Below are 21,788 nucleotides of genomic sequence, written 5' to 3'. Positions count from 1 at the left end.
GAAAGAAGAAGATTGGAAGTTCCCACTAGTGTGGCATGTGTCTTTTAAGGTGTGACTGCTGATTTTTCTACATACTTATCTGTTGCATATGTTGTGTTAGGAGCTTCTCTTCAATCAGATGTGGAGATGCCACAAACAAATTACTTTTGTACCAAAAATGTAATTTTTTTTTTTTTTTAAGATGCAGAGAAAAATGGGCAGAAAGAAGAAAACTAACTGAAAAGAAGCTCAGCATGGACCCTAAGGGCTGTGTAAGTGCCCAAACTCCTAACTGCAAAGTTCTTACTTTTTGTCAGTAAAGTTGCAGAACCAGTTTTCTCCTGCAGGTCAAAGCTCAGCAGTGCAGTGAACAAAACTCATGCTTTCACAGGGGCCAACTTGAAAAGACAGAGTGGTTCACACCAGTCTTGAACAGCAGGATTTCCACTCAAATACAAAATAAATTCATCTGAAAATTAGTTTATATAATATGCCATCATGTAAGAAACCTATGGCTAAAATAGGCATGTGCATGGACTGCTCTTTTAATTGTTTCAATGACCTGAAGTGAGTTTCCTTCACCACAAAGAAGCTCTACAGCGTGGTCAGTGACAGAATCTACAGCCCCAGAGCAGCCTCTAACCATAAGAAAATTCTTCCATTTTCTCCAAATCCCTGCAGCACTCTCCAAATACTTTCATCTAACAGACTACAAAAACTGTAGTTCTACAAGAAGCACACCTGTACTTACTAAAACTTGCATACATTTTAAACTGCATTTATTAATTTCCTAAATTGTAGTATGTATTTAGGTATGCATTTACCATGCATGATTAAAATTCATAATTAAAATATTAATAATCTAGCATTCATGATTGGGAAATTCAGCATAGCATATGTTTTACATGGCTGAAATAAGTAATTTCTTTCTTTTTTTATTTTCTGAGTCTCCTTCTCTGTGAATGCACACATATTATGTGATATCCAGCAATCTTCCAACTCTCTTATTCTGCCATGTACAGCTGGATTTGGATTACTATCTTAGAACAAATCAATGTTACGCTCAATGGAATCCTAAAGTACAGATGCAACTTTTTTCACTGATCATCCTAGCGTTTGATTTCTAGTACAAGAAAAGCATTCACAGAATCTCCCAAACAGCATCTTAATAAGGATTTTTTTTTTTTTTTTTTTTTTTTTTTTTTTTTTTTTATTCCTGACAAAGCTGCCTAATCTCAAAATCCTCACTGACATTATCCCTTTGTGGCTGGGCACGGGACCAGGCTCCCCAGGCAGGTGGCCACAGTTCCAGGCCCAGTTCCTGAGAGTTGCACAGCGCTCTCAGGCACACGGTGTGACTCCTGGCGATGGCCGCCGATGATCCCTGTGCGTTTCTTCCATCTCAGGATGTTCTGTGATTCTGTGACACTCTTAAGCGCTAAAAAACACCAAGGCCCCCTCCGTGTCCCCTCGAGAAGAACGCAAAGCAGTCCAATCTCTAAACCCGGCCCCTTCCTGGGCCCACGGCAGGAAGCGGCAGGAGAGCGGCAGGGAGCAGCAGGAGAGCGGCTGGGAGCGCAGTGGAAGCACGGAGCTCGTCCCCCGCTACCCCGCGTGCTCCGGCAGCGCTCCCTCCCCGCGGCCGCGCCTGCCCGCGGCGGGAGCGGACGCGGCGGCGGCGGCGGCGGGGCCGTGAGGCGGGGCCGTGAGGCGTTTTGTCCCGGCCCAAGGCGGGCAGTGCTGCCGTGGGAGACGAGGGAGCAGTGAAGCGAGATGCAGTCAGCGCGGGGGCCCGGCGGCATGGCAGGGATCCCCGGCGAGCTCAGCCTCATGGATAAGGGCGTTAAGAGGTGAGTGCGGAGGGGCCGGGAGAGGGGAGGCCGCGGCGCAGGGCCGAGCTGCCGGCTGACGGTGGGCTCCTCTCTCCGCAGCCTGAGGGATGTGTCTCTGAGCTCGGACCTGCACACGCTCAACGCCCACTGTAACCTCATCGCCAGGATCCAAGGGCTCGACCACCTCCGGAATCTGCGGCACTTGGATCTGTCATCAAACCAGATCCGCCGCATCGAGGGGCTCGGTTCCCTGGCTAAGCTGCGCACCCTGAGCTTGTCCTGCAACCTGCTAACCAAAGTGGAGGGTCTGCAGTGTTCATTTCTGTCCATTTAGCAAGTTACGAAGGTTTTTCTAAGAGTCGCATTAAGGTTTACTTCTGGAATGTTAGCTTATAATTAAAGTTATACCGAGTTAGTATGCTAGCCATTTTATAAAGTGAATTTTAAGATGAGTATGTGTAGTCTTCATTAGCCTTATCATAGCAAAATGCCTTAACTTAGAATTAAAACCTGTTTTTTGTAATATGATTATAGATTAATGTCATAACTTGTAGTTATGATCTTTAAAGGTTCGCTTTGCAAGTTTTGAATTTGATGAAAAAAATGCATTTTTCTGAAAATCTTCCTGTTTCTACTTTTCCCCACATTTTTTTAGGACTGGAAAAACTCTTTAATTTAACTATGCTGAACTTGTCATATAATCGCATACATGATCTGTCTGGTAAGTGATGTTGCCATGTGCTGTGCAATACAAAGCGTTTGTCTCACTTTAATTTTGAAACACTTGACCAAGTGTATTTTGAGAAGTTTCTAGCACTTCAAGTGCCAGTTCACTGAATAATACTAATACAGGTGGCAATTGCTGCTCTTCTCAGCTTTAAAGTTTTTAACACCAAAGGTTGCTCTGAACTGGAATTTATTCTTCTATGTTTGGTGAGGCCAAGCTTGTCCAGGAAGTAGTACAGTAAACATTTCAGACTTAGTTTCAAAATATTCATATCTTTCATTTTTATAGAACAAAAATGCAATTTTCCATATGATATGGACGTTCTCATATATCTCTGTTGAAGTGGTCAGTTGTTCTTACGATTTCATGCTACAAAATCATGAGAACTTGTAATGGAAAATCAAAAGAACATTGGTATCAATTTTGTTATTGAGCTTGTGTTTTAAAATGAAACTTGAAGGAAAAGGTTTATTTTTACATGCTTTTTAACAGTCAGAGATTAATCTGTTTATTTAAAATTAGCTCACATAAGTAGCTTAAGTGTTGTACTCTGTGGTAGAGTAGCATAGGTAATTAACATGTAGAGAAGGAATATGGAGCAAGTGTAGTTCTCTCATTTCTAGTTATGATATATTATTTACTGAATATTTTTCAACAAGATGCCATTTGTTCTAAACCTCATAGTCTAGGACTGTAGCAGAAAACATGACTTTGTGGTTGTTTGGGTATTTTTTCCTGAAATTTCCAGGATTTCGATCCCTTCATGGAACCAGACATAAGATTAGCCACATTGACCTTCACAGCAACTGTGTAAGCAATATTAATCACTTACTGCAGTGCGCAAAGGGGCTGCGCTGTTTGGCAAACCTCACGCTGGAAAGAAATGGAAAAGCCAATCCAGTTTGTCACATAGCAGGTATGGATCTGGTCTTATGTAGGTAATTTGTGCTCATTAGCTCAGTGATTTCCTTTAAGCTGTGAGCTGTTTTCTGAAGCTTCCAAATTCATTCATAAACTGGCCAGCCTGCAGAAATCTAAATTCTGTCAAAATGAATTCATTATCCATTTTAAAAAATCCTTTTTTTCCTGACAGCATATTCTCAAAATTGTAAATTGTATGCTTTGATAAGGCTCAACATTTTCACCTGTGAGCCCAGAGGAGGGCCACCAGCATGATTAGAGGGATGGAGCACCTCTCCTGTGAGGAGAGGCTGAGAGAATTGGGATTGTTCAGCCTGGTGAAGAGAAGGTTTCAGGGTGACCTAATTGTGTCTTTGCAGTATCTGAGAGGAGTCTAAAAGAAGGAAGGAGAGAGACTCTTTCCAAGGGCATGTAGTGACAGGACAAGGAGGAATGGCTTCAAACTGCAGTACGTTTTGATTAGTATTAGGGAAAAATTCTTTACTGTGAAGGGTGGTGAGGCACTGGAGCAGGTTGCCCAGAGTAGCTGTGGATATCCCATCCCTGGAAGTGTTCAAGGACAGGTTGGATGGGGATCTGAGCCACGTGGTCTCGTGAAAGAACAATGGAATTAATATTATAAGCTGGAAAGGTGGAGAACTCAAAGAATGTATGTAGAGATACTGAACTTTTAGGCAGAGGGCAGACACAGGAAATAGATAGTCTTCTACTGCTAGAGACTGCAAGAGAAAGATAAGTACCAGTTAGCTTTTCCTTCTTTTCCCCCAGCTTTGGTTAGCAGTGACAAACTCTGGATACTCTGCACTAGGCAACTTGGAGGCAAGTTAGAGAATGCATGTGGATGCATCACTTTCAGTTGCATTTGAGCTTCTGCTTTGGGGGTAGGTTTTTCAGGCCATTAAAATGTTATGGTTCATTAAAATGTCTAAGTTCAAACAAGTTAAATTGTAGCATTTTATATTTTCTTTGTGTGTAAGAGAGGAAAGTCTCTTACAGGAAGGTGGAAGTGGAGGATTGATGCTTTTGCAAGAGTTCAAATGTAATTTGAAAGAGTGGGACAGTAGGAATTACAGCCATACAAAATAGCAATCATATGAGCATACAACTGATACAGGTGTAATGTATGTACAGTTAAAAAGAAACACCAGGTTTGAGGAAAGCCAAATAAGGTTTTAAGTAATGCTTTTAAATGCACTCATCATGTTTTACAAATACATTGAGACACTACAGAAACAGTAACAGGACTATTAAAGTTATCTGATTAACTTAGAAAATGCCACTAGTTTTCTTCTGCAAGTGTTTACGTACCTCTTCATATCTTTGTCTTCGGTGACACTTTCAAAACTGTAATGTTCAGCAGCCCAAATTCTAATCAATTAAAAGTGCTAACTTTGGTGCTTTACGGTTTCATAACGCTTTACGTCATTCACTGACAAAGGATGAAGTTGTTTAAGCCCTTTCAGAACTTGTTTCTCTATTACATTTATCTACCCTTCCCTTGGTACAACTGTTTGGGTGCAGTAGGCTGATGTTGAAACCTTGTCTGTGCAATTGCAGTGTGCTGATGGTGGCTGGGAAATCCCTGTGTAGATCAGGACTAGGCAGGCAGCTTCCCAGTTGATTTAATTTGTAATGTTGTCTGTTGAAAGCCTTGGGAGGGGAAAGGTGAGACAATTGTAGATAACTCACCACTATTTTATTACCTCAAAAATGCAGTGAATCATTTAAGATTATGAGGTACCTAAAATACACCGGGTGTCTTCTTGGAAGGTTGATTTCAATTTAAATGTGGTCTTTTTCTCAAGGTTATAGAGAAACTGTTCTTCAGTCCTTGCCCCAGCTAACAGTTCTGGATGGAAGAAATACTTCTGGTGAACCAGTGGACCTGGCAGAAGAGAACCGTTCGGATTTGCAGTGTTTAGAAGACATTTTGGGCTCTTTGGTTTCATCTGGGTGCCCTTCCACCCGAGATCAGGTGCCATAGTTTGTGTGCATTAGTTTTAAAATTGACACATTCTATTTTTATATTGCATGCAGCATATTAATGCTACAAGAGTTGTCTTATCTTCTGATAGAGCAATGTTCCCTTACCGCTGGCAACACCACACATTGACCAGGCGCTGGCTCAGTTTCGGCAGCGTTCAAGGGTACCAGTGCAAGGTGCCACCAGCTCCTCCACAGAGCTTCTCTCATCTTCTGAACCTGAGAAGACCCAGCTTGACAAAATACACAGTGAAATGAGGATTAAAAAAATAGAAGATCAGATTTTACAGATACTGCAAAAGGTGATTTTTTTTTTTATTTCTGTGATTGCACAGCAAGTTTTGTTTGTAAGATAAGGTGTGCCTTTCTGATCATGAAAAACTTGCTGAACCAGATTAGAGCATTTCTACTGGTATTATGGGCTGACTGTGCTAATGTGTTCTTAATCATTTTGAGGAGCTGGGAATAAAATAAAAATGAGTGTTTAAAATTGAAGATTGCATTTTGTATCATGAATCCTAAATCATTCCATACAGAATAAAAACCAAAGTGTATGGGACTAGCAGAGCTATCCGATCATGTTGTATTAGAAAATTATTTTTATGTTGTTTTTTTTTTAAATCCTGAAACCATCCATGTACTAGCTGAACCAGAGTAAAACATGAAGTGCACCAAAGTGCCTGGATTATACAGTTGGTGAAAATTAATTTCACCAATAGGTCAACTTGGTCTGATATGCTTCTCATGTATTAGTTTCTGTTGTTAACATAGACAACATAAGTTTGTCAGGTTTGCTTGGTATTGGTGTTTGCAAGGCTTTTTTGGTTTTAAGTGCTGTGTTTGTTTCACATTTTTCCCCAACTGCCTAAGGATTTTACCAAATTTCAGGTATTTCAAATGGAAACAACTATATGTTCTCAAGCATCCTGGGTTTACTTTAGCTTTAAAACAATAAAATATTTCAGCAAGGAGGGAAGGGATTGTAAAAGTAAAGAACTGGAAGCAATTGTTCAGTTTTTGTCAAAATTATTTTGTATGAACTTTTTTAAAAATTGCACCTGAATAAGTGTTAGCCAATCAAAAATTGTAAAATTTGTATCTAAAACTTTGATCTCTTCTTAGGTATCTGATAGTTCAAGACAGGAAGCTGCTCCAAGTGCTCTCAAAGCTAAGAGAGACACAGATCCAACTTCTGAGAGTGACAATGAAAGTGGAAAAGAGAACAACAGAAAGGTCATGAAAAGAAGCAAGATCCCCACTTACCGTAAAACTGCCTTACCTACAAAAGGTCATGCAAGTCATCTAAAGAAAAAAAATACTGGCAGGTATCTCAGTGTTTACTATATAAAGCCAAAATTAATGAAACTGAATATTGTCAGCGTGAACACTGAAAATTGAAACATTTCACTGAAAGTGGTAGGTTGAGTAAATTAAGTCAGTTAATAGTACCCTGAAAATGAGTAGCTACTGAGGCTTCATTCAGTTGTTTCTCCACATGAGCTGTTACTTTCTTCAGGTGAGAAGGAAATTGAACTGAAGATTCCTAAACACTTTCGAAATCCTAACAGCTTATGTTTCCGTCTTTATTTTAAATTGTGGTGGCAAAAGAATTCTCCACAGATGGAACTGAGTAATTAAAAGATTCATGATATCAGAACAGTAGTCAAGAATATATATTTTTGATGAAGCTGAGGATGCCATAGTGATTAGTTTGATTTGTACAGTAAATATCAGAAGTGATGAGTAGAAGACAATACAAATTGGAATATATTTGTTCAGTCAGCCACTGCAGCTCTACAGCTACTCTACTCTTCTAAAGTTATTTTGTGACTGTGTGGTCATGAGATGGCTTTAGGCAGCATCTGCTAGTTCTAAGTATCTTTTTAGAGCTGAATATTTGAATTTAGCTGTTTCTGTGGTCTGATTGCAAATTATTTTCTAAATCGTTTTGAACTCTTTAGTATTTAACTGCTGCACTAAACTGTAATTTTTTTTTTCATTTAAAAGTGTCTGAATCCACTGTTACTCTTTAAGCTCTACATATAGGGAAGAGAAGAAAAGTTCCTCAAAGTGTTCATGCTCCAGTGAGAATGACTCTCATTTTAAAGTAGTGGGAAGAAAAGCTGAAATACTAACTGGAAGACAGAGCAATATGGAAAAAGTAGAAGAATGTAATTCAAATCACATAGAGGAATCAACATACCGAGTAGGTTTTGCATCATTTCCAGTTAAATATATCTTCATCTCAAGCCAAACATATGTCTCCTGGTCAAACTAAAACTGTAGGTTACGAAAATAATTGCATGTAGATATTATCAAAAATAGTGGAGTTCTTGTAGTGCCAGCTTGGGAGATGTGTTTTATTTCACTTTTATGGGAGTTTTTGGCCTGGTCACTTGGACTTTCTTCTGTCATCCATGAATTCCAGAAAGACAAAGTCTTTTTCTACAATTATATATATTGTTTATCATTTTTGGCTATGTTTGAATGTTGCCTAGTAAGTTGATGCTTGTCACATTCTTGCTAAGGCACTGATTCAAGAACTGGATCAAGAGAAAGAAAAGAGGTGGAAAGCAGAGCAAGCAGAGAAGAAATTATTAGAGCATGTCAGTGAGCTACAGAAGCATGCAAAAGAAGAAAAGAATATTCAGAGTATGGCTTTATTCACTAGAGACAGGTAGGGAAATAATGCTATAGTCTAAGAGTTGGTTATGGTGGGTTTTTTTAGTTTCCAATAATTCATTTTGTAGGCTTAAGAAACAAGGACAGCTTTAAACAATATACTGGAAAATAAGGCATCAAGAAGTAGTGCTAAAATTTCTCTGAGTATTACCTAGTGAAATTCTCTTCTGCACCTTTCTTCCTGTTCTTGTCACAGAACAGTATCAGTATGCCACTTTCCTCTGTTTCTAGCCATTACTTTGCAAACAACCTGTATCATAACTATACCTTCAGTTCAAACTCTAGTAGCTGTCCCATATCATACTTCTGCCTTCTGTGTCCCAGTCTCCCTTTCCACATACATCTAGAGCATTCTTTGCTTTTTTCTGCACAGCACATTAGAACAAAAATGTTTCTGGCAGGCCTAGAGTTAGCCCATAGGCAATGTATTGTGCAGGGCAGGCCTAGCACATCGTCAGAGAGGAAGATGTCGTCATCCTTGTGTGTTCTGAGTGGCAGCCTTTCTTTTCCAAAGATCTCCTTATTCTTGGAGATGTCTGCTCCACTTGGCTTTTTCTTCACCGTATTGTATTTATCAAAGCCTCATTTTCTTTTAGGAAGAACTAAATCATGTGCTTCTTGAGTTACCATCCATGACTGACTGTGAATATTTCCCTTTTTTCCCTTTTTGTTTTAGGTTCACTTCCTACCTTTATTTTATACCTATCTACATTTATACCATCTTCTCTAAGAGGCTTATTATGTTCCTGTAAAGAAATGTAATACTGGAATGTAATTTCCTAAAAGATACATCTATGAGGTTGTCCCCCTCTCAGGTTTTTGAAAATGAATCTCCATATAGTAATGCTACACATGACTCTATTAATAGTTTTATCTCTTTACACAGTTTTAAATGACAGTGATATAAATAGTAAAACAGTAGAAAACAAGATGTGTAGCTACAACAGCTACGAATGCCTTTTTCTCAATGTATTTGGCATGAAACTTACAAGTAAAACATTTATAATACAACTTCACTGCATTTATTCTCAGGTTAAAGGAATTGATATTGAAAGAGAGAGATGCCAAAGCAAGACTGCAAGAAGATGTCCAACAGTTGAAAGGTGAAACTGAAAGGCTTACTAATGAGCTAAATCAGGCAAGAAATAAAGAAGCAGAATATCAGAAGGCCATGCAAGCTTTAGAAGAAACACTATCCAAGATGGAGACACAGAGGTTGCAGCAGCGAGCAGCAGAGGTAAATATTTTTCATGAGTAAATTATGCAATGGCAATAGGGTGGCTACCATAGTCCTGAATACAAAGAAGTACTAGATTTTACCAACATTGAGTCTGAGTTTTCCAAAATAAAACCTGGGACTTCTTTTTCTGCATAGTAGTAGTTAGTAACAGGTATCCATTTTAACTGTCCATTGATGTATTTTATAAATATTAATGTTAAATATAAATTTTATGGTGGCCTTAAGATAAAGGAGAACAAATCCTATGTACTTAACACTAAGAGTTGGTATTTTCTGAAAACAGAGTGATAAAGACAAGTTTTTAAAGTTGCTAAAATCAACAGACGTCTTACTACTGGGATGGAAATATGGTGGTTCTGTTTGTTTCACTGGCCTAAAGAATTAGATGTTTTTAATTGCAACCAGAGCAAAACAGTAATTGCTGAGAACATGAAAGATTCTGGTTAGTTTTTGTGATGTTTTGTGTTTGTTTGTTTGTTTGGGATTTTTTTTGTTTTATTTTTACAGCTGGAGAAGATAATGATGCTTTTGTAGTCCGAGGCTCTTTGTTAAGTATACAAATATATAAGATCAAGATGCTGGACCAGATACTGCCACTATTTCTTTGTAGGAAATTAATTGTTGAATTTTCAGTGTCCTCCAATACTCCTTTTGTTTGTTTATATTCCTATGTTAGTCCATTCCTATGTCACTTAATTTAGAGAAAATGAATCTTAACACATCCATCCTGAAAAGTCTTTGAACTGATGGTGTAGTGCTCTAGGAAGTGTTGATGTTTAGGTTCCCTGAAAGGAATGAAAATCAGGGAGTGTCCTGACAAACCCATCCAAGCACCCTCTACTTCAGGCTCCTGGTTGGGGACTTGAGTGGCTCTTCCATTTCTTCCTTAGCTGTAGACACCCTGGAGCTATAATAGAATCTAGAAGTGACCTTCAGTTTAGATCAGGTGTCTGCCTGTCAGTTTAAAATGTACTAAATTTAGTGTGTGTGTGATTTTTTTCTATCCCATAAGAATGCAAACACCTCATTGATGTATGAGGCTTTTTATTTTTCTTTTGATGAGTTTGTAGAAATAAGTCATCTCTTTTGGTGGTAGTAACATTGTTTTTATTAAGGGAAGATCTTTTTTTCCTGTCCTTAAGATCCTGTAGCAAATACTCCTTAATAATTATGTTTCAAAGAATAATCATGATGCTCTCAAAACTAAATCCTCTTTTTGAATGTTCAGATTTAATATACCTTTGGCCTATTCTATCAATTCCAAGATTAAGAAATTCTAGAATATTCCAGAGAGCTTTCTCATTGTATATCCCAGCAATTACTTTCAGAGGTAAATTATGGTTACTCCATGTAGCCACCACTATTTAAGGCCTTCAGTCAGCATTACCAGATGACTTCTTGAAGAGATTCAAGATGAGTAAGTTTACTATGCATCTAAATGTGTACCCTATTCCCTTGTACTTCCTTGACATTTTTGTCAAAATGTGTTCTTGCTTGTCATTTTTAAGTGCTTCAGTTTAGGAGAGAATTCCTTCACTTCTTCCACAAAACAAAGGAATACAGTGTGATGTGTCTAAAAGTTACTCATTAAATTATTAATGAAAAGGCTTGACATGTAGAATATAAAAACTTAGCCTTCTGAATTGTCCTGATTTTGAATTACCATTTAATGAGTAATAAAAACCTTTTTTATAACTTTTTTTCATATCTTTTTTCTTCATGTTGAATCAGAAAAGAGTTTTGTATTTAAAAGGCTTAAGTCTATAAAATAGAATTACTCATAAAAGCTTGCATCGAATGGAAAAGTGGAGTATGCCATCTGCTGTTTGTACCAATTCTACATTTTTTGTAAAATCATTAGAAAGCAGCTCTGTTCAGCAGCTCTAAACTGTACAAATCAGAAAGATGGAGATTTTTGACAAAAGCGGAGTGTTAAAATGAAGTTAATGTTGAATACATCTAAAAATGTTTTGTTTGAAACTAATACAAGTACTACAATAAAAGAGTTTCCAATTGCAGAAATTGTTCTGCCAATGCCCTTCTTCTTCCACTTCTGCAGGACACCTTGAAGTTCTTTACAAATTAAGTAAATGCCATTGGTTCTTTATCAAGGTTGCTGTTTGAGTTGTAAGAAGTTAAGACTTTATTTTAAACATCTTATCTTAGATTTCTTCAAGTGTTACAATATATTAAGAAAAAACAAAACAAAATCAAACAAAAACACCCAAGCAAAAACTCTTAGAAGGCACCTGTTCCTTTGTGTTCTAGTAAAAAACATGACAATTAGATTACAGTTTTAAGAAAATCTTGCTCTTGTCTTTTTGACATAGATGAAACAGTTGCAAGAAGCAGAGCTTAAAGCATCAGCAAATGAAAGAGAAGTACAGTTACTTCGAATATCTGTCCGACAACAGAAGGAGAAGGTAAAACAACTCCATGAGCTTCTTGTACTAAGAGAGCAAGAGCAAAGGTATGGGGTCATTATTTTCTTTTCACAAGTTAGTAGAGATGTTTGTGTTGCCAGCATGGTTTTTTGAATGTGTTCTAAAGTATGGATGTGTTTCTGTTTGGGTTTGGTTTGTTTTGGGTTTTTTGATTAGTGGGAGAGATGGTCATTGTGAAAACGTAGATGTCTTCCTACACATTTTCTTGCTCATTTAGGAATATCTTGTAGATTCCTGACTCATAAGTTCATGTAGGCAACTTCCAGCCTTTCATGTGAAAGGTTTTTCTCTTACAATATGGCCAAATTCTTTATTTTAAATACTTGATCTGTAATCCAGGAATAATCAGATAAAAATAAAATCATATTTGAATTACTGACTGAAGAGCTGCATATGCTACAATAACACAAAGTATTCTGCGGCCTCTGCAGAACCTTGCTTGTTGGGTGGCATGTGAGTTGCCTGGCTGTTTTCCTCTTTGAAAATTTCTCTTTTTTGGAGAATACTTGAGGCTAAGTTCTGTGGTGTTCAGCTAATACAATCAGATGTGTGTAAAAACTATATCAAGAATACCATGAAGTATAGTATTATATAAGGGAGGTTATTAATAAAATAAGCTAGTTAAATTTGCTGAATTGTACAAGGGAAAATGTACTGTCACCATGAAAATGGTAGGTTTAGATAGGAAGAATCTTACAGCTTTATTTTGAGAACTTAAAATAATTACCTCATAAAACTCCAAAAGATATAATGTGAAGGACAGTGGATTTTTTTCTTTTGCTTTAAAGTAGATGAACAGAGTAGCATTGAGGTACAGGGTACATTTTTTTCAACATTGTCCTTTTAGGTCCCTGTTGCTGCTGCTTTGAGGTTTTGGGTCTGAGTGAATAGCAGCAGTTGTTGGGTGAAGGTGAAAGGAATGACTGACTGCAGAGTAGGGCATCTGGCTGTACAGGGCTTTCCCTTATTCCAATGTCAGTTCCAGACATGCTGTTTGTTAATAGCAAAGCATACAAGTGCTAAATCCCAGCAAAAGCACAATTGAATAATTTCTACAAATGTTTGAATTAAAAAGTAAGGATATTCCTTTGGGTGTTTTTAACAGTAGTCAACAGAATTTTCCTCATGCTAGGGCCATTGTCAGAGAAGACTGAAGGCTGTCTGTGAGATGACAGCCTTTATTATGTATTTATTTATTATGTAATTCATTATCCTTGTTCAGTAAGACCAAGGAAATGAATTAAAACAGCACTGTGAGATCCTGCAGTTCATATCTCAAGTGTATGCTTGGTAATTTCAGGAAAGAACTTAGAACCCGAGTTGCTTTGAATGGACCTGAATTTCAAGATGCTTTGTCAAAAGAAATGGCTAAAGAGGAGCAGAGGCATGAACAGTGTGTTAGAGAATTGCAGGAGAAAATTAACATGTCAAACCAGAAGTACAGAGAGTTAGAAGATGAATTTCGTTTAGCTTTAACTATGGAAACAAAAAGGTTTAAAGAGGTAAGACTAAGAGAACATTTTATCTCACACTAGGTGGGGTTGTAGTTCTCTTAAATGTGTTGGGTTTGGGTGGATATTCTGGGTGTGGTTTTTTGGTGTTTTGTTGGGTTGGTTGTTTATTCTTGTGATCTTTGCTCCAAGGATTCATGCAAGAATACTGGTAGAAAGATTTGAAATATCAGTGATTAGAACAATGACAGCAAATGCCAAGTCAGCATTCAAAAACCCCAACATTTTTGTTCATATGGAGAACTTAATCACTTAATCAAAATAAATTTTAAGAACCCCTTCTGTCTGATGTTACTAATTTCTTTTAAAATATGTTGACCTTCAATTAGAATATATTCAATTACAGTAAAACCTCTTTATTGGTTTGTGTTTTGATAAGGTTATCATTAAATATATATATACAAGTGTATTTAGTAATATAGTTCCTTATTGTGTAAATTTTCAAAATTGAATTTTGGATACATATTTTGAAACTCAAATTCAAAACTTGCTTGCTAAATTCCTCAAGGAATTCATTTCTGTGGCTAGTATTTACATTTTTTCATATGTTAAATAAAATATTAAATTCTTCACCTTAAACTTGGTTTTCTTTGATTTAAATAGATGGGAAATTGGGAAAAGACAGGGGTTTTACCCTTCAAAACTTTCTGTTGCAAGAAAGAAAAGTCTTGAATTAACTTTGTCCTTCTTTTGTGATTTTAATGTCAGTTTTAACAATGAGATTAAATCAAGGCATTGGTTTTAGCTCCCAAGTATGGTTTTTCTGCTCTGCTTCCCATCCACCCATAATTTTTTTTTTTCTGTGTGTTGGGTTTTTTTTGTTTGTTTGTTTGTTTGTTTGTTTGGAGTTTTTTGTTATGTTTTGTTGGGTTTGGGGTCTTTTTACAAGTACGCAGCTGGGCAGAACCAGTTTTTCAAGTTGTAGGTTCACAAATAAACAGGAGAAAACTGGTTCCAGACTATCACTAATTTCCTATAGAGTTGATGAATTTCTGTGTCTTCACTTGAAATTCGAGTGTCAGTTATGTTTATATATGCACCTTTTTTTTCCACATAGTAGCATTTTTCAAGTCTTGTCTTCTAAAATTTTAGGTAAAACAGGGGTTTGAAAAAGCTTCTGCTGATTTAGTTGAACACAAACAAGCCCTGTTTGAGTTGGAACAAAGGGAAAAAGACATGGCAAGTCTGATCCAAGACCTGACAAATTTAGTGGAAGAACAGAAAGCAAAAATTGCAGAATTAACAAAATCAAATGAAGAAGCTACAGCAAACCTAAAGGTATTTGTTTCAAAACATTTCAATTACCCAGATTATTTTTTGTGATGTTTCATCTGTAAAAGTTAATGATTCCATACAAGCTTGATTAACTAAAACACACAGGTTTCCTATTGCACTTAAATGCAGTAGTGCACACCAGCCTTTATTCTTGCATCTTGCACTTCTGTTTCTCACAAACACTGCTCCCCATATAGAACAATGTCAACTCACTCATGTTTTGGAAAGTGAACTCCTTGCCCTTTGAGCAGTAGAAGTTTTTACATATCAGTTGGGCTACATTAATAGCCCTGACCCCTTATAAATTCAAAGAAATGGAACATGCTTCTGCACTGGTCACTTATATGAAGTAAAACTGTAATTGAACAAATAATGCAATGTAGTTATTAGCAGCTTAGTACCTCCTAGTTGTATAATATTAGTATTATTTGTTATCTACTGAGTGTCAGATTTTAATCTTAAATCCTGTGGGCACAGTTGTTTTGTGATAACATATTCTAGCACTATTATCTGTAAGTATTTTTTTTTTTAATTCAAAGGACATAACTTTTGAATGGTTGTGTGATCCAGTCTAGCTTTGTGCTAAAACTTGGGTGGAATACAACCCCTACACAGCTGCTTCTAATCTCCCCTCTACATGTTGTTGTTGCTAGGGTGCCCAAACATTTTGTTGTTGTACAGAATATGATTCTGCCAGTCAGTGATGCTTTCAAGAATAACATTGAAAAGTACCTATATTAAATAGCTGTAATCTGTAAAACAACATGTGGCTGGGCTAATTGAAGATACATATTTATCTTTGGAAATGAAAGTATGTCGCAGCTTCTGTCTTCTTCTGATTCAGTTTTTAATATCTTTACTTTACTTTACTTTGCTTTTCTTGACTTATGCATTTATAATTCTAAACTGCTTTTTATTATGACATTAATACTTTAGAGTGAGTATTTAGAAGTCAGCTTTACAGTTTTCTGGGACTGAAGTATGTCTGTTTGAAGAAAACATTTGTGTTTCACTACTGGAATGAGGTGCAGATAGAGCCCTGAATGCAAGCAGAATATTTCTCAGTTAACTTAATTTGGTGTATATAAGGATTACTTTCCTAATCCCTTAGTATTGATTTGAAATTTTGCATATTGTTTTAAATGATCTTCCTGTCTTTTCCCAATGTTTGTTTGTACAGTGTCGAACTGGAGAACTTGAAACTGTGATTGAGGAGGACAAACAAAAGGCTGTTCAAGTTGAACTTCTAAAAAAGGAAAATGTTAAACTTGTTTCCCAGCTGACAGCCCAGGAATCTGTGATTGATGGATTAAAAATGGAAAGAAAAATATGGGGGCAGGAGTTGGCAGAACAGGGTAAAATAGTGTTTTCTTTTCTTTTGCAGGAGAAAAAAAAGGTGTTCAATATCTTATGTTTCAGATAAACACTCCAATAGAGTTTTAATCATGACAAGGTCCTTGGATGCCTTCCTGATCTTACCCAATTGTAAAGATGATGTGCAACAATAAATGTTCTGTGGCACATGGGCTGATACAGGATCTGTAACGGCGCTTGTGGGAGTCAGCTGTGAATACAGTTTATCTGTTTCCGAAAATGTGAAAATGCCATGAAGTTGTACAAAGAACTTTTAAACATGAAACTAGAAAAACAAGGATCTGTAAATAATGTTATGTAATACTTCTTGTCTAGCAGGGAAATCTAATATGGAAATTTCAGTATATCTCTTAAAACAGTGTTAAATGCTAGGAGAAAAAATGTTTGGGCATTTTTCATTTTTCTCTATTCCTGTGATTCAGCACCACCTTGTGGTCTTTAGGGGTCTGTACTAATTATTGTCAACTATTTTTAGAGAAGTTTTCATAAAGGATAAAACACAGACCTTCAGTTCTACATTTCCTCTTAAGTGTTACCTACCTACAGAGTAAATACCTACAGTGTTTCCAGTGGGAAAAACAGTCAAACCTTTGGTTTGTAAGGTTCTTACCTTTGCCTCCCCCAGCCCAATCTCCCAACATTCCACATCTTGACATCAATATCCTGTTTTGTCCAGGAGCTCATCTTGCACAAGATCGGGGGAGACTGGAGGCAAAAATTGAAGTTTTAACAAATGAGATTGACACATTAAAAAAGCAAAAGGAACAGGACAGTGATACCATAAAAATTAAAAACAAAATAGTGGATGATCAGACAGAAACAATTAGGAGACTAAAAGAAGTAAGTAAATCTGACAATTTGTGTGCTTAACTTTCACTGCAAGTCTTAGTTTTAGCTATGATAAACCCTTTGATAAAAGCTGGGTCTGCAGTTAGAGTTTTCTGACTCACCAATGACAATCAGGCTGTCAGTGGCAATTCATTTCACTGAGAGCAGAAGAGGGCTTTTTATTAAATAGATGCACAGTGATATTACTTTGAATCTCTCATTGAACCATATTTATGTACAGACTTTCTTCTCTTTGCTTCAGTGTATTCTTGATAATGATTTTGCGAGGGGTGAAACTAGGATAGCATAATTCTGAGTGTTTAAAAGAAAAGGAAAAATAATTTTTAAAAGTTTGCTTCACATTTATTTTACAACATAAATATTTTTTATTTAGTTAGTTCTTGTAAAATAGTATTTTGGCATCAGAAGTAATATGTTTTGTCCCAATAATTCCATTTGTCTCATTTAGAGATTTAAAACTTTAGCTTAATAATCAAAGTTTTATAGCATGTTATGCCCAAGTTAGATGCATTAGTAATTGTTACACAGATTGTGTAGATTACATATAAGTTGTTTATTCAACTCTTATGTAGAATAAGAGTTCAAAATAACTTTTTCCTTATCTTGCTTTCAACTTCAGATTTATGTTTTGATGACTTTTTTTAAAATTCAGACTTCTTTCAGATGAAGATGAAGTAACTGACTATCACTTTACTAAGTGTTCTTCATAGATTCAGAAGACTAAACTTTTATGTTCTTTGCTTTATTCCATCATAGACTAAACACATACTCTTAAGGGGTAACAATAAAGTTAAGGAAGTTTATGTGTTCTAAAATATTTGTCTTCTAAAGGGCTTACAAGAAAAAGATAAACAAATCAAAAAACACCATGAAGAAAATCGGGAAGCTCAGAAATTGCTTCAAATACAGTTGGATGAAAAAGCTGCTGAATGTGAAAACCTAATGAAAAAATTAGAAAGGCAAAATGAAAGAAAAGAGGAATTAAAGCAACTGCTAGAAGAAAAAGAAGTAGAACTTGATGACATTAAGAATGCACACAGGTAATACATAAATATCACAATAATTCTTTGGGATCATTGTATGCAACACTGCTCTGAAGTTATTCTTGCTTGCTATTAAAACCCACAGAAATGAGGAAAAATGGAAGCATGTGAAACTCTTCTGCCTTCCTAACAAGTGGTATTTACATTCATTGTAAGTATGTGCATTTTTTTTTCAGTGCACTGAAAAAGAGGTGGCAAGGTAAAGGAGAGCTGTTAAGCCAGCTGGAGATGCAGGTTAAACAAATGAAGGAGAACTTTGATTTCAAAGAGAAGAAGCTGATTGAAGAGAGAAATAAAAGTCTTCAAACTCAAAGGTAAACACTAATAATTTATTTTGTGACTACTCAGTTACTGTAGAGTTACACTATTAATAACTGTGCAGAAGTGCTTGATTATGGGGTGAAACAATATGTAATACCTTTTTAACTACCTGGTGAGCCCAGTTACAAACTGGGCCTAGAAGGAATTCTTGCTGTAGAGGTGGAATGGAATTGGCATTCAGTTAGAGCAACTCTATGGAATTGGCATTCAGTTAGAGCATTTGGCATCTGAACATCATTATTTCCATTTTCTTTGAAAATGACCTCATACAATTGGCCTTGTCCCATCAATCCAAGCTGCCCTGATCCCTTCTGTAGAGCCTTCCTGCCCTCCAGCAGATCAACACTCCTGCCCAAGTTGGTGTCTGTTAATCACTGTTTCAGTCTGTGACAGACTGTTTCTAAATTACCTATCATTCTTTTCCCATACAAATAGCAAGATTAAAAATTTATTTTCTTGTTCCTCTTACTGTCAATTTCTTCAATTAATTAATAGTTAAATATGAGATGATACAGAAACTAGTACTCATAATCTGAAAAATTATTTCATATGCTTCTGGAATGATGGAGAAGTTTACTAAACTGATGATTTTCACTTTATTCTTTGGCCCCCTTCTCATGTTTTTCTTCCTTCCTCCCAACTGTTCTTGAAAAAATACCAGCTAGTTAATAAGACTGCATAAAAATTAAAAAAAAACAGAACCACAACAAATCAACAACAAACAACAATAACAAAAAAGCCAAACAAAACAAACCACCTCAAACAGTCAGTAGTATTGGGGTTTGAAACTTGCCGAAGATCAATAGTGAAAATGACATTTTGTTCTAAATAATTCTGGTTTGTTTCAGAATTTTCTTGTAAATTAATTGTATAAAATTGCCTTGCATTTTGTTCCTGCATATTTAAGAATTATCCCTTATGAGCAGAATTTGCTTGCAGTTAAAGAAATGCTTCTTTGTGGTGAAGGAGACACTTTTCTATTTCTGTGAGACACAGGCTCACAGGCTGTTCACAGGATCACACAGTTCATTCACTTCTTGGGAACCAAAAGCAGAAGGAGATATTTGAAAATGGGTGGAGTTCTTGTCCATGTTGACAGTAGCAAGCCCCAATCTTCATATCCTTTGCTAGTGATTAAGTGTCTCTCCTTAGAGAATGCCAGAGTGCATAAAGCTAGAAATTGTACTTGAACAAAACAGGACACTTCTGATGCCAATATGTAATTGTATTCATGCTTATGTTATTAAAATCTTATCAAAGGCAGAACTGGACAGAGCAAAATACTTCAGTTGTTTGCAGGACCGTGATTTTTTTTTCAATAATTTTTTTAGGATTGCTGTGGAAAAGCTTCATAAAATGGATAATGCCTTCAGAAAAAAACTTGAGTCAGTTTTGGCAGCACATCAGGAAGAACTCTTGCACCTGGAAAATGAAAAGGAAAAACAAATTGAAGCAGCAAATGAAAAAGTAACACTCAATTTATACATTTTTATTGTATTTGCATTTTTATTATACAGCTGCTACAAGAGTGGTGCTTGGAAGTCTCCTGTTTGAATCTGTCAGGCTGACTGGATGGAAACAGTCCTGGTTTAGTACTCAATCTTTGCACAGCAAGAAAATCTCTAGACTTGTGCCTTTGTAATGTTTTATATTCAAGCAGAGTAAAGCTCCATGCTATGCAGCTATTATGAATCAATAGCTAAACATTTCCTTATCCATACAGGCAAGAGTAGTGTTGACTATGCCAGATAATCCATTTAACTCACCTGTACCAACCTTAACTGTAACTGTTTCTGTCATCTACTCCATTCTTCCTTAGCATGACAGCTGGTGCTTTTTTTCCTTAATAAGTTTTCTGTATTGATACAGTACTTGCTACCTCCTAGCAGATTAATAATTTTTTTGAAGAAAAAATTCTGCTTTTGAATCCAGTATCAAGAGTAATGCATTGCATATTCAAACATAAGCATGTAACTCTTGCATTGCTTATCAGTGTTAAAAATTGCCAAGATTATATGGGTTTAGGTGTATTAAGAAAAGCAAGAATTCTACTTCATCTCTGTGTGCTCTTTCAGGTCTATTCTGTCGAAGAAGAAATGCGGGAGCTTCTGCAAGAAATGGCAAACAATAAAAAAGCCATGGAAAATAAAATACGACGACTTACAAGTGCACTGAATGATATTCAACAAGACTTTGAGGATTATTGATATTTATATTAAAATGTATGTTACTGTTTCATATTCCCCAACAATTACACAAGCAGTTTCATCCACTACAATGCATTTGTCCTTGTTTTCTAGAGAATTAAGTCTTTGTTGTATGTTTATTAGTTCAGGGAGCAAACAAGTGTTTTTACATTATTTTCATAATAAATAGTTATTTCTAACCTTGGTTTATTTTTAACTGCTTTCAAAATGGGTCAAAACACATATAGATGAAAAGCATCATATGAAATTAGGAATTAGCATGTTTAATAAGAGAAAAGAAACTTGGAAAGTTCTAAGCCAAAAGCTTGAAGCTTTGCTTCAGTGAGGTAGATTATTGTAATAGGAGAACCAAGAATACTGAATCACAGACGGGCTTGTTTTGAAAGGGACCTTAAAGATCATCCAGTTCCAACATCCCTGTCATGGGCAGAGATACCTTCCACTAGACCAGATTGCTCAGAGCCCCATCCTTCCTGGCCTTGAATACTTCCAGAGATGGGGCATTCACAGCCTTTTTGGACAACCTGTTCCAGTGCTTCACCACCCACACAGTAAGGTTTTTTTTTCCTATCAGGTAATCTCAACCTGCTGTCTTTCAGTTTAAAACCATTCTCCCTTGTCCAGTCACAACACGCCCTTGTAAATAGACTCCATCTTTCTTGTACCTGAAAATGTCTTTAATTTGCCACTGCTGAAGAATGTGCAACTCCTGCACTTTAGAGTGGCTTTTCTGGAAGTGTAGTTTGGTTTTCTCCACAGCAATAGGCTCCCTACCAGGCTTTTGAAATAGAGAAGATAATAACCTAAGAGCTTCTTAAGGAAGCAAAATATAAGGGTTATGTTAATATATTGTTAGACTTATTTCATGGTGGAGTTTTTACCATCTCTGCAGTACTCAGGTGTTTACTTCATTTGCTTGTTCCCAGAAGATCCTAAACTGCTACTGAACAACCCCATCCTCAAGCACTTTCATGCTGCTGAAGTGAAGGGAGCCGTGAGCAGTAAAATCACGGGAACACGCCGGTACACCAGGTGGAGCTATTTCCTCGCCCCTTGCACCTCGCTGTAGCTGCAGCAGAGTCCGGTTGCTCCAGTGACCGTAGCAGCCACTAAGCTGACTTTGCCATCAGTCGTTTAGAACCCAAGCTTCAGCGCATTAGCACATTGGCACAGTGCAACTGATGGTGCATTTCGGTGCACAGCAGCCCTTTAAAAGTACTTTATTTAGTGCTAGTAAAAAGCCCTGGCCTTTGGGTAACTGTGTTAGGCCTGCTGGCTTTGTTATTAATTTGTTAATGAAAGGTTGCTGTGTGAACCAGAGCTTGATACCAGCTGCTTCTTGTTATGAGGTGCAGCTTAAGGGACGACAAAGGCCTTGAAAACATGGCCACAAGTTAAAA

The 21,788-nt window shown here is 36.7% G+C and overlaps 1 protein-coding gene across 1 annotated transcript; it reads left to right on the top strand.

The window, feature by feature from the left end:
* The first annotated feature begins 1,675 nt into the window (after positions 1-1,675).
* On the top strand, positions 1,676-20,459 carry LRRCC1 (leucine rich repeat and coiled-coil centrosomal protein 1). The gene is made up of 19 exons (XM_059477344.1): positions 1,676-1,829; positions 1,911-2,116; positions 2,467-2,532; positions 3,287-3,454; positions 5,265-5,434; positions 5,535-5,744; positions 6,565-6,767; positions 7,477-7,648; positions 7,971-8,119; positions 9,157-9,361; positions 11,695-11,834; positions 13,109-13,310; positions 14,412-14,597; positions 15,775-15,949; positions 16,645-16,808; positions 17,649-17,857; positions 18,037-18,174; positions 19,513-19,648; positions 20,257-20,459. Exons 1-19 carry the CDS (start codon positions 1,753-1,755, stop codon positions 20,386-20,388), a joined length of 3,108 nt encoding a protein of 1,035 aa, XP_059333327.1. The 5' UTR covers positions 1,676-1,752; the 3' UTR covers positions 20,389-20,459.
* Positions 20,460-21,788: the final 1,329 nt, after the last annotated feature.

The sequence above is a fragment of the Ammospiza nelsoni genome, chromosome 1 (assembly GCF_027579445.1).
Source record: "Ammospiza nelsoni isolate bAmmNel1 chromosome 1, bAmmNel1.pri, whole genome shotgun sequence".
Lineage (NCBI taxonomy): Eukaryota > Metazoa > Chordata > Aves > Passeriformes > Passerellidae > Ammospiza > Ammospiza nelsoni.
The sequence above is the reverse complement of the archived record's forward strand: the minus strand, read 5'-3'. Positions and strand labels throughout refer to the sequence as shown.